This window comes from Onychomys torridus, chromosome 6, assembly GCF_903995425.1.
Source record: "Onychomys torridus chromosome 6, mOncTor1.1, whole genome shotgun sequence".
Lineage (NCBI taxonomy): Eukaryota > Metazoa > Chordata > Mammalia > Rodentia > Cricetidae > Onychomys > Onychomys torridus.
In genome coordinates this window covers 45,368,695-45,381,759 of record NC_050448.1, presented here as the reverse complement: position 1 = coordinate 45,381,759, position 13,065 = coordinate 45,368,695, and the positions used below count along the sequence as shown (strand labels likewise).

General features: G+C 46.0%; 1 protein-coding gene across 1 annotated transcript in view; it reads left to right on the top strand.

Annotated features, from left to right (window-relative positions):
• Window positions 1-13,065, top strand: part of Rarres1 (retinoic acid receptor responder 1) — a 35,514-nt gene that overhangs the window by 19,667 nt on the left and 2,782 nt on the right. Inside the window, exons 3-4 of the mRNA XM_036189298.1 lie at window positions 4,330-4,513; window positions 10,141-10,277. Of these exons, the coding sequence (XP_036045191.1) occupies window positions 4,330-4,513; window positions 10,141-10,277 (321 nt within the window). The remainder of the gene's footprint in view (window positions 1-4,329; window positions 4,514-10,140; window positions 10,278-13,065) is intronic.

Here is a 13,065-nt window from a genome sequence, read left to right as displayed (position 1 = left end):
AGCGAGCACATATAGACATGTGTGGGGCCATCCACTGGGACATAGGCAACCTACCAGTGGCCACATCACCAAAGAGAAGTGAGTCTCCCTCCTCTAGCAGCCATCAATTGCCAGTAGCTCCTCAGCCAAGGGTGGGGCCTGCTGAGGCCCCAATCCATTCGAGAATCTTGGCTGGCTTGACCCTGTGTGGGTCACCACATCTGCTGTATGTTGAGTTGATGTGGTCATCAGCCCTGCATGGAAGACAGCCTTTTAAAAAATTGTTTTATGTACATGGGTGTTTTGCCTGGATATATGTCTGTGTGTGTGTGCCTAGTGCCCTTGGATGTTAGAAGAAGACATTGACTCCCCCTTTAAAACTGGAGTTACAGACAGTTGTGTCATGTGTGGGTTGAGAATCAAAGCTGGGTCCTCTGGAAGAGCAACCAGTGCTCTCAATGTTGCCCCATCTCTCTGGCATGAAGACCTTTCCATAGGTTTCATTCTCACCTCTGACTCAGATTCTTTCTGCGCATTCTTCTTTGATGTTCTCTGAGACTTGGATGGCGAGGTTGACTAGATGTCCCATCTACTCATCTCTGGCTGAGCACTGATGGCCACTTTTTCCCAGCATTTTGACCAGTCAGGAGACTCAACATTAACTGCTACTTCCTCACAAAGAAGCTTCCCTGACCAAGGTGGAAAGCAACACAAATCTATGGGTATAAACATAAATAGTTAAGAAGGCAGTGTGACAACATGACCATTTATCAAAACAACACCCCTGGGGCCTCTGATTTCCCAAGCCATGGGCTTTTGACAAGGCTTCCTGTAGCAGACATGCAATCAGTCCTGAGGAGCAGACCTCGCGTTCTAGCAGAAACTGATTGGTTACCTCCATAAGCATCACACCACTGCTGCCCCAGTGACTACAGCTTTGCTGGCAGGTCAGTGTTGCAGCTTGTAGGCCCCAGTGCTGAATAAGACCATCGATGGCTTTTCTCCCCCAGCAGCTTGTGGAGTACCTTCCAGTGCTATGAAACCCAGCCAGTTGGGAGAGCTTCCTGGTCAGTTTGACATTGATTTCCTGATGTCTTGCAACCATGGTTGAAGTCTTCAGAAACAGGGACCTAATATTTAGTTATAGAGTTTTGAGTACCCCTCGGGCCTCCCTGACCAATGACTTATAGGGAGGTTTCCTATGCCCAGCACTTCCATTTTTTTTTTTGGGGGGGGGGGTTCGAGACAGGGTTTCTCTGTGTAGCTTTGAGCCTTTCCTGGAACTCACTTGGTAGACCAGGCTGGCCTCGAACTCACAGAGATCCGCCTGCCTCTGCCTCCCAAGTGCTGGGATTAAAGGCATGCGCCACCACCACCCGGCTCCATTTTCTTTAAATACCCAGTTCTTCTCGGAGATGGTGTTCAAAAGACATTTCATGGTGTGTAATTCCTGTCATGTGAAGACACAGTTCAGACTGGCAGCTGTACTGTTCTGGGAAGTTATTGAGAGCCACTTTGCACATACTTTCCAATTGTGCAATCTCTGACATGTAAATAAGGGCCATGCAAATTGGAGGAATTTTGGTTGATCACCTATGTGTCCTGGTCAAAGGCTCAGGTCACAGATATCAGGCTGCAGAGCTCTGTGGCAGCAGTTTGTAATTCCTGGACCATGCTTGGGGACCCTTTCTCTGATCTCTCAGTAATGGCTTCAACAGTTACTGGTTTCATATGTGTGCATTGAGAACCGTCCACATACCTGTCATTGCCCTTCCTTAGGGCTCCCCGGGAGAGAATTTCACAACTCCCTGGGGTGTCCTTCCTCACACTTCATCGTCCTTAGAATGACTCACTATGAAATGCCAATATGTTCTTTTTCCTGTCAGCTGGTGACATTTCTAGTTGGCAGGCTGGCACAGTACGAGGCCAATTCTGTATCAGGTTAGAGAATCATTTACACAGAGGCATTGCATAAAACGCAGAGCAGTGCCCATGCATGCTACAGGCACTGTCGGCCTCTCTGCAATCCCCACCATGCAGCCCATGATTTGCTAGGTTGCCCTTCCCCCCCATTTTCACGAGAGAGTAAGCAGAAACGCTATGTGGAAATTCGAAGAAGATGGACGTCCCTGTGAGGAGTCTGCCTGAGAGGCGGCAACCAGAATATGGGTGGAGAGGCCAGCCCAGATTGTCAGCAGTGGTGATCTGAGCCTAAGAAGCCTGGGAATTGCAAGCTGTGCCCCACATCAAAGTGTGATCGGGAGGCAGAGTTTCAGAGGCGAAGGCCTGGCTTCCCTGACCCAGTGCCTCTGGAAGAAAGCTGGCCAGGATTCAGAAGCAAGTTCTAGCACAAGACATGCAGGCAGGCCTTGCTTAGTAGCTGCAGAGTTAATTTTTCTGAATGTACTAGGAAGATGCCTTTGAGTTCTAGCTTTGCAAACTGAAAACACTGAAGCTAAAAGCAAGCGATGACAGGGTTTTTCTGACCAACGACGCGCTCCTCTGGATTAGATGGGCTGGTACTCTAAGAAGGAGCCAGCTAACTGGAGTGAAGGTCAGGCTTTCATCTGCACAGCACAGCACAGCAGAGCTGTCTGATGGGAGGCCCACGGAGAGGACATAAATACCTAGCTCTCCTCCTCTTCCCAGGAAAGGGCAAACGTCAAAGGAGTGGGGGGTGGGGGAGCTTCTCTGATAGCTTGAAGAGCCTCCCAGTTTTTCTGTGCTGCACCGCTAATTAGCATGTGAGTTAATGCACTCCAGAAACCCTTCCGCCCATCAAGAATAGACTTTTTCTCCTAGAGAAAAGTTACCCAGTGGAAAGTTTGTTTCAGTTCTAGAAGTTGGCTGATTTTGAAGACCCAACTTGGATTATAATTTCTTTCACAGTGGACTTTTTGAGTTGACTTCTGGTTCTTGCCTCAAAACCAGGATGCCATTTAAATCACTAAAAAGAAATGAAGGGACAGGTGGTGGTGGCACACGCCTTTAATCCCAGCACTCGGGAGGCAGAGGCAGGAGGATCTCTGTGAGTTCGAGGCCAGCCTGGTCTAGTTCCAAGATAGGCTCCAAAGCTACACAGAGAAAACTCTGTCTCAAAAAAAAGGGGGGGGGGAGAGATGAAGGTTATTGCTTCAACTGTCCTGCAGCCATGTTCTGATAGGACACCCTGACTGGGAGCCCATGGCTTGGTTTGGGTGGGGCTGCGGCTAGTGAATGTGAACTCCTCATTCCAAGTCTAAAGCCCATGGTATGAGCCTGTGCATTTTTCTAGGGATAGGTCCTTGGTTTTAATGGTCAAGTTAAAGAACCTTGACCAAAATGGGGAAGACTCACTATCCAAGAGCAGACACCTGAAGCCTTCGGATTTGAAATAAGTGGGGGTGGTCACAGGATCCACAGTCTAAGTGGACGCAGGTGTCACTCAGTGGCTGAAGGGGTCCTATCAGGATGATTGGGGTGTTTAATTTGGAAGAGATCTCAGAACAGGGAGGCAGAATTATTATAGCCTAGGTTAGTAGCTGAGCTCAGATGGGAACAAATTCGCGTCATACAAGCTGAAGACATGAAGTGGCTTCCTTTTTAGAAGTTAGCATTTTGGTCTTTAGGAAAGGAGCTAATTCATGCGTGCGCATGCTGGTATTTTTGTCAATAGGAACCAGCGTCGTCTTCTGACTCAAGTCAGTAAGCGTAATGTCCAAGTACCATAGTGTTAGTTCCAGACAGAGCGAAGCAGCCACTGTCCCGGAAGTGTGAGCCAAGAAGGGATCAACAGACAGCAATGAGATTTCTTTGCAAGAGGTCCATCCAGCATTGTTACATAAAGACAAAATCAGAAGGCAAAAAGTTGAAATGACAGCAAGACTGAAGGGCTACTCTGTTTCATTTCCTTTCTGTCGCTGTGGTAAAATACAGACAAAAGCAACAAGAGACCAAGGATCTGTCTGGCCCACAGTTCCAGGGCACAGCCCCATCAGTGGGAAGTCACAGTGCGCCCACAATCAGAAAGCAGCGCATGAGGACCCTGGAGTCTGCTCAGCTCCCTCTCTCATTTACATAATCCAGGATCACAGACACCCAACAACAGGTAGACTGATTAATACAATCAAGATAACCCACCCCGGGCATGCCTAGAGGTCCGTCTCCCTGGTCATTCTGGGTTCTAGCCAGTTTCCAGTTCCCATTAACCTCAAGCTACGAGCACAAAAATCACCTTCTCTATAGTTAAGTCCCCTCCGTTGGTGCCAGCCTGCCAAGCTCAATGGATTCTCAGTCTGGGTGTTTGTGTGAATTGCAGTGGGCACTGCTGATAAGAAACCTTCTTGGGTAACTTCAAAACTTTTATTGCAGGAAGCTGAGGAACGTTTGGGCAAATGTTCTGCGAGAGTGTTTTTCAAGAATCAAAAACCCAGACCGGCCATTAATGTCACCTGCACAGGGCTCATTGAGAAAATGAAGAGACAAGAGAGAGATTATCTGCTTTACAAGCAAGTGAAACAGCTGAAGAGTCCTCTGGACATCGACAGCATTCCTGGTATGATATTCAGGAATATATATAATCACTAGATCGTAAAAAGAATGATGATTTATATTGCATGTCTGGAGAGGCGCTACAGTTCAGCTGTAGACTGGGATGTCTCATTATTTTAACGAGGTTCCCAGGTGTCATTTTCTGTTCAACTTCTACAATATACTAAAGCTACCAAAAGCTGAGTCCTTTTAGTTGACCATTTTTTTTTTTTTGCATCCCAGAATAAGGACACAAGAACTGACTCCAGGAATAAAAGACAGAAGTCCTTGCAAAGACAATCGTGTAGATTGGAGTGCAGACTGCAGGGGAGTCTAGAACCCGAGGTGACAGCCCTGGAGTTCTTGTTGATAGCCTTGGGAGGTTTAGCTGACAAGATACTCCATGTCTGTGTTCAGTCCCTCTGGCCCAGGGCTGCCTGAGTGACTGTCCGGGCCATTCTGGGCTGCTGCAGTGGGGTCATGTTTATCTCATTTCAGGTCAGTGGCTAATGGGCAGTGGAGCCATCTCCAAGAGATGTGCCCTGCCCTCTGCAGTGACTCAGCTGGAGTGGAGAGCAGCTTATTTGTCTTGGCACTCAACAGAGCGTGTGGGCAGCACTAGACATTCAGCACTTACTGGCAAATCCAATTTCCCAAACCACAAAAGCCATCTCTGGACTTGCACTTGGGCATAAGCTTGACATCTGACCACTCCAGCACTCTCCTTCCCACATGCCCGCTCAGTTTGCTCACTTGCCCAGATACCCTTCAATTCCTCCTCAACACCTGAGAACCTTAGGCTCCATTTCTCACGGCATCTGCCCCCACTTACTGACACTGACCAAATGCTTGTGCTTCTAATATCACAGCAGCCTTGAGTGATACTCACCTAATGCTTCCTTGACAAGGAAGGTCAAATCTGGAGCCAAAGGACTATGAGAATTCAGAATAGTGTTGGAGATATTCATGTTGCTTGGAATAAGTGAGCTAATGACTTATATTTAAAAATCTACAGGGTTGGGGATTTAGCTCAGTGGTAGAGCACTTGCCTAGCAAGCGCAAGGCCCGGGGTTCGATCCTCAGCTCCAAAAAGAAAAAAAAAAAAAAGAAAAGAAAAGAAAAAAGAAAAAGACAAATCTACAGTTGCATCGACATCTTGTCCCCCCCCCTAGATTTGGAAATAGGGATCATTTGATGCTTGAAAACTGATTTATTTTTAATTATGTGTAACTGTGTGTGTGTGTGTGTGTGCATGTGCATGCACTGTGCAAACATGCACCATGTAAGAGCCTGTGTCCATGGAGTTCAGAAGAGGGCATCAAATCCTCAGAGCTGGAGTTACAGGTGGATGGGGCTGCTCAGTGTGGGTCTCCTGCAAGAACAGTACAGGCTCTTAACCGCTGACATTGGATAGGACTTTTTCCAGGAATATTTGCCACAGTAGCATTGGCTTTGGGACACTTTTCAATAGAGCCATTCAAGTGGATCCTGTTCACTTACTAAGTACTGTGTACTCCTCGGAGCCATTCTGTAATCTACCTAGATTTGGCTACTGTACAACATCACAAAAAAAAATATATTAGGGCTGAAAAGATGGAGAAAAGCATTGGTTGCACAATCCTGAGGTACAGCGTTTGGATCCCATCACCCATTCGGGAAGCTAGGTATCCCACAGACACCTGTTAACTCCAGCTCCAGAGGACATGACACCTCTTCTGGCCTCTATGCATGCACCAGAACACACACACACACACATGCATATACAGATACAGATACATACACGCTCTCGAGCACACACAAATACATAAATAATTCAGTCATAGTAGACGGCAGTTTTCATCCACGAAGTTTGAGTTCTGCTCTTACTGTGAGTTCAGCAGACACTGAGTGGTGCTGATTGCCCATGTATGCAAAACTATCTAGTGAGGATCAAAGCCTTGGTTTACTAGACAGGTGCACCAGAGTTGTCTGAAAGTTCACAGATCTCTAAGGTGAGCTGTGTATTAATGAATTCATTGTTTCATAGCATCAAGGGGATAGTCCTGATTCACTGAATGAGTGCAGGATAAAATGGATTGAGGCAGTTGCCTCAAATTCTTATAAAGTACTAATTATCACTAGGAGGTACAAAATAAAATTATTTTGTTTAAAAGACATGGACTTTTATTATAAAATAATGTTGTGATTCAATAAATCATACAATATATTCCTATTTTAATATAATTTATAATTTATTTGTTATTTGTTGAAAAATATACTTTTGTTCATTGTGACTGCCTTTTTAACCTACTTATCCAGTTTCCAATAGGAAATGACTTTTGATATATTGAGTAGCTGAAATCAAGTAACATAGTGGATGTCTGTAATCAATTGAATTTATAAATTTCCAGAAACAAAAACAAACCAGAGAGCTGACTCTAGATTGAGGCCAATAATAGAGACAGACTTGGAGTAACCAGTTCAAGTCTTGGCAGTTTCTAGTCAGTATTTAGTTAATCCACAGCGCTGAACTTTCGTAGTTTAATTAATAAACAAGACAATTCAATTTAATCTTAGTTCCACATTGTTTCTCTCTTTAGTTAGTTCTCAAACTTCCCACAGATAAACATCTGTGAGCAGAGGAAAGGCCGGAGGAGCTTCAGATTATCAGTAACCCCCCATGTTGCTAAGTACACTTATCCCATCACATGTGCTCACTGCCGACAGTCTCTAGCGTAACTCATTTATCTTTGAGGGTAATGCATTTGGCTATCACAAATCTAAAGCCACAGTTAAGATAAGAAAGTGTTGGGGAGCTGCATGAAGGAAGTTTCAATCACTGGAAAAGAAGAGGTGGGGAAGGATGCCAGAACCCTGGGACAGTAGACCAAGGCAGAGACATTCCTGTCACTGTGTTGGCTTTAGAGTCCTGCGTTACCTGTCCCGGAACCCTGAGGATTCAGCTAGCTGCTCACATTAAGGAGAAACTACAAATTCATTCATAAAGTGATAATAATTCTGCCAAGCAGCAGAAGTCTGAAGCTTCTCTGCAATAACATTAATAAAGTCACAGCTCCCTGTTGATTAACGTGTTCCGACGGGTTGACAACTGGGTTCCAGAAGTTAGCTTGAGAAGTCAGTGGAGGGCCCCAGTGCTCAGCTCCAAGTGTGAAGGCACTTGTATGGTTGGTAACAGAAGAGAATGAGAGACCACATCCTTAGAGGAGTCATGCTGGGTGGCTGACGGCAGAGCAGGAAACCAAGGCCTTTCAGCTTTACCCTCAACAAATTTTCCTCTAGAAGCACTTGCCACATGCCGGGTGCCCAGTACAGCCATTACGTCTAACATCTTCTTGTCCTCTAAAACACAGCCACGTGCAAGCTTTTGCCTTTCTTTAGGCACAGAGCATGCCAGCCTGTGCACATGCAGTAAGACAGTTTACCTTCTGCTTTGCGGAGCATGAGCCATTTGCTTCCTCAAATTCTAATTTTTATTTATTTTGATTTCTATGTTGGGGTGAAGGGGTGGGGGACATGCACATGGAGGCTGGCTTTGTGGAGTCAGTTCTCTCCTTCCACCCTGATATGGGGTCTGAGGATTGAACTCTGGTCTTCCGGCTTACACAACAAGTTCTCCCCCATGCTCCCTCCGACCTCCATGCCCAGTCCATTGCTTCCACAACTTCATACCCCACCAACTCTTATCATCCCAAACTCTCTCATCCAAGGACCTTTATTTGTTATTTTTAAAAATCTAGTTTTATGTGTTTGCATGCTTTGCCTGCATGTATGTCTGTATATGCACTCACGGAGGCCAGATGGCTTCAGATCCCCTGGGACTAGAGTTACACAAGGTTGTAAGCTACCGTGTGGGTGCTGGGAATTGAACCCAGGTCCTCTGGAAAACAGTCAGTGCTCTTAACTGCTAAGCCATCTCTCCAACCCAGGATCTTTTTCTTGATATCCTTGATTCTGATTTCTCTGGCTTCTCCTAGGACTTGTCCCTCAGTATCCTTCTCATCTGCCCACCAGTAGTTCCTGATCTTGCCCCCGGGACAGTGCCCTGTTGTGATCTTGCCCCGGGGACAGTGCCCTGTTGACCAAGTGTTTCTCAGAGCCCTGCCCTTTCCTTCCCCACTCTTCAAAAGGAGACTCTTGACATTGCCCAGTGGCAGCCATTCCGAACCCACCTTCGAGACTCCATAGAGAGAGCAGTCACTGGGGACCCCCGATCGCCAAAGCCAACGGGGTTTTGTTGTTCTTTCAGAGTTCCTTAATGTGTCTGTAGCTGTTCACATCATCCACTCCTGTCGTTTTTCTTAACCTAATATGTCATACATCGAAAACCAGCCTCAACAAGCTCCCTCCCCCAACAGTATAAGTCTGGCCTTTAATTGTATCACTGTTCTGGAGTTCACTAGAAAATCTGGTCATTGCCACCCCCACCTCCTAACATTTGGTCATTTACCACTTCCTCTGAACCTGACCTCCCCAAAACATCTGGGACCCATTCTGCTGTTTTCAAACTCTATCACCCACTCCTGTGGCCCTTTCCCACAGGACTACTCCAACAAACAGTTCCTCAGGTCGTGGATTTCAGTGTCCTCCTGTCTGTCCTGTACAGACTTACTACTGACACAGAGTCCGTGTCCACCTGGTTCTGCACACGAGGCCATTCACAGGATGATGCCATATAATTACATTCTGTCCAGACCAGCCACTGAGTCTGAGCCTGCCAGTGCCCCCTCCCCTGCAGCCCCTCATCCCCTGCAGCCGCTTATCCCCACCTACAAGGCTGGAACTCAAAGCCCTGTAAATAGTCTCCTTCCTGTGGGGCCTTCCCACAACCTCTACAGCCCAAATGAACCTGGGCCCTGCCTGCTTGTCCACCAGCTGTGCTCTGGGTTACCACAGCCATCAGGGGATCATCTCTGACTGCTGGATCCCCACAGACCAACCAATAAAGTGTATGCATGCTAAAATTTACTTTACCTGAAGAACATTTCCTAATAAGCTCGCCTTGAAGTACTGCACTGCTGGCGGGCCATGACAGAGGGTGTCTCCACCAAATTGTACGCAATGTGATCCGTGATATTATCCTAGAGATTATTTACTAAAGTTTGACTTTCTAAAAGTAATTAACCATAGTATCCCTATCTCTTGAAGTCGAACATTGAGTGGGTTTTAAGGGTTTGCTGAATCAAAAAATGTAAATAAAAGGTTAAAAAACAAACAGCACAGGAAAAACACATCTAATTTTTTTACATGTGTTCAAAAAGTGACTGGGAAAAAAATAAAATAAATTTTTTTTAAAAACGTGACTGGGAAGCTGTCACGTCATTAGTTAGCTTTAAAGGACACAATGACACTCACTTTCAAGCCAAGTCAGCAGGTAAGGAGATGGGTGGTGGACTTTTCAACTAATAAATGTCTAGATTAACGTTTAGTATCATGGCTCTTTTAGCACACATACATAGTGCTACAAATTGCCATTAAGTCAGTTTATTCTTATTTGGTGTAGCAAATTCAAGCACGTAATCTCCATCTTAACCTCATGTCCAATTCAAGATACTCCTGTGAGACGATCTAATACCCCATCCCTAATTTCATTACTGAAATTTCTCAGATTTCGTCTTAAAATGCCTTAGTACAAATGCGCTTTTTTCTCCTCAGATAGTCATGGACATATTGATCCCGCACTGAGGCCCATCTGGGACTTGGCTTTTCTCGGCAGCTCTTATGTGATGTGGGAGAAGACAACCCAGTTTCTGCACTACTACTTGGCCCAGCTCACTAGTGTAAAGCAGTTGGTAAGAACCTGAAAACTAGCTGGGTCAGCGGAGCCACAATGGACGTCGGGCTCCTGCCTGAACCAGCGGGAACTCTTACCTCCGTGGCAAGAGCTTTAACTACATTTCATTCATTCAGCCAATATTTGAGTGGCCGCAATGGCTCAGGTATTGTTTTAGGGGTGGAGGAGGTAGCTGTAAACAAAACCACCTTTGTTGACTTCAATGAGACCCAACTCTAGAAAGAAGCCAGATAGAGTTCACAAACCATTGAATATGTATCTAACAGTGGTGGGAAATGCTAAGGAAAAAAGGAAGCAGGGAGGAAGGACCACAGGCTCTTGCTAGACAGCTTACACGGTCAAAGTAAGGGTAATGGAGGTAGAGGTCCATTGGAGCAGAAGCCACAAGGCCCTGAGAGCGAGAGAAGGGGACCTGAGCCAGGGAACTGCAGCATCAGGGGGGCGGATGCCTGAGGGAGAGGCAAGGCTCAGGGCTGGTGCAGAGTGATCGGAGAGCCTGCGCAGGAAACGGACGGTAATCTGTAAATCTGGGAGGTCATTAGCCCAGGCTTGTCTTTATCCTGTCAGGAGGAGAGTGACAGGATGTGATTTTCACGGGCTCTTTCTGGCTCCATTCTGAGAGCAGACTACAGTGAAACAACGGAGGAGCCGGAAGCTTGGTGGAGGCAATGGACCAGGGGCAGCAAGGGAGGTGCTGGCGTGTTTGGATTCGGGTGGGCTGGCAATACTGCTTAGGGGTGGGTGTGAACATGGGAAAGTGGTAAGCGTTTCAGGAAGAGTCTTAGGGTTTGGGCCTGAACCTGGAAGGATAGTTTCTATGCACTGATTGGAAAAGACATCGTCAAGCAGTTTAGAGGTCTTCGTCTGCGGCAAGAAGACAGTATGTATAGTCATCTTGTCGTAGAGGTTTGTGTTTAAGAGACAGTGCTGGGCTGTAATCAGGCCCACGTGGTGGTGTTTAAACCACTGACTGGGAAAGCTCACAAGTGGTGGTATATATACAGCCACCTAAGACGGGATCGAGCACCTTCTAACCTTAGAGCTGACCTCGGACTCCACCTGTAGGGGAAGGAGACAGCAGCCAGATGACTGTCACAGGTGACAGTAGCCCAGGTGGGAGCCTCTAAGTTCTCTGCTCTGTCCTCCCAGGGAAAAGGCAGAGCCAGGAGCCAGGGGTGGCAATGAGCAGATGTGTTGGGGGTGAGGTGGGCCCTCACATGAATGTAAGTGACCCGTGCAAAGGGTTTGTTGCTCTTTGCAGGGGGAAACAGGCCAGTAGCTGCTTTTCACCAGGGTTGGGATATTCTTCTCGGGTAAATGTGATGTAGGGAGAGAGGGTTTTCCAGAGTAAAAGCTAAACCGACTGTAAGCACTAACAGGAAACATGTTCACGATTTACCCATGGATGGACCTTCCGTATCTTCTGAGGAACTTGCCAAATATTTAGTATTTCTAATGCCAATAATAATTTAGTCTGCTTTCCAAAGACCATTGTAAAACAGACATCAAATAGAACCTAGGTTTTTGTTTTTGTTTTTTTTTTCCTTCACTGATCTTTTTATAGAGTGTCTTTTAACAGGAATTACCCTAAATTGATTGTTGCTAGGTAACCAACCAGTTAGGGTATGGTCCAGCATGTTTTGTTACGGATCTCCTTCCCTCCTTTTAACAGGGTAAAGGAGCTGATAAAGCCAAGACAGCTCAGAGCAGGAAGTGTTGGAGGGCTTCTCAGCACCCCCCAAACCTTTCTGGGTGGGAACTATTATCTGAATACTCTGGGTTAAACTTACCTGCTAATGCAAGAGCATAAGGAAATGCAGACTTATAAACTCCCACCACTCTCCCCCCCAAAAAACAAGGCCCAACAGGAGAGTGGGCAAAGGAAGGGCTGAAATACATTCATAAAATAAGACCCGTCATCCAGATACAGCCATTTCTTTAGAACCAAAGGACAAATCCCATTCCCACTACTATAGACTGTGCAGAGGACAGTGTCTATCAGCAAGGAAAAATGGGGGTGACGACGTCCACTGTAACCCCAGCCTTTCACATGAATCGACCAAAGTGAAAGTATATAGAGATATATAATGTATTATTCTCATTCTAAGCCACTGGTACCAAACCTTACAGCCACTCTAAACTATCTGTCTACCAGGTCATCACTCATATTAGTCAGTGCAGACTTTATCTCAGCTTAAGTTCTTCACTAGCCCAAGACACATTACAGAAATTACCTCACCGGCCATCTCTATTCTACTGAGAAGTCTCTTTTCCATAACTTATATTAATAGCTTAAGCCTCCTTGCTTTATTAAAACCACACTGGTTCTAATAGGGCTTAGTCTGTCCCTTTGGAGATGCAGGGGACCTGAGTGGTGGGTTACAAAAAAAGAGAAAAAAATGGGATCAAACAAGGCTTCCTTCCCCATGGTTTCCAGGAAGATAAAGTTCTAAGTTACAAAAATAAAAATAATAAATCATCATCAATCTGGAATATAAGCACTTGGCATTTGTAATGATTTGAATAGATGCCCAAGAGGTTATTTCTGAATAATATTAAAAATAATGACTTCTTGGCAGGGCTTGGCGTGGTGAGGGCAGACTGTGAGGTATATTGTTTACCTCTGCAGTTCTATAACAAGCTGTGCTTTGGGCCAGCCCTTCCTGCTGAAGGAAGATACAAGCCCGGGGGGTTATAATTCAACCTACACACTTAACATGTGTCTTTCTTTTTGTCACTACTGGGGAGTGAACCTATAGCTTCACGTGTGCGAGGCAGGCACTCTA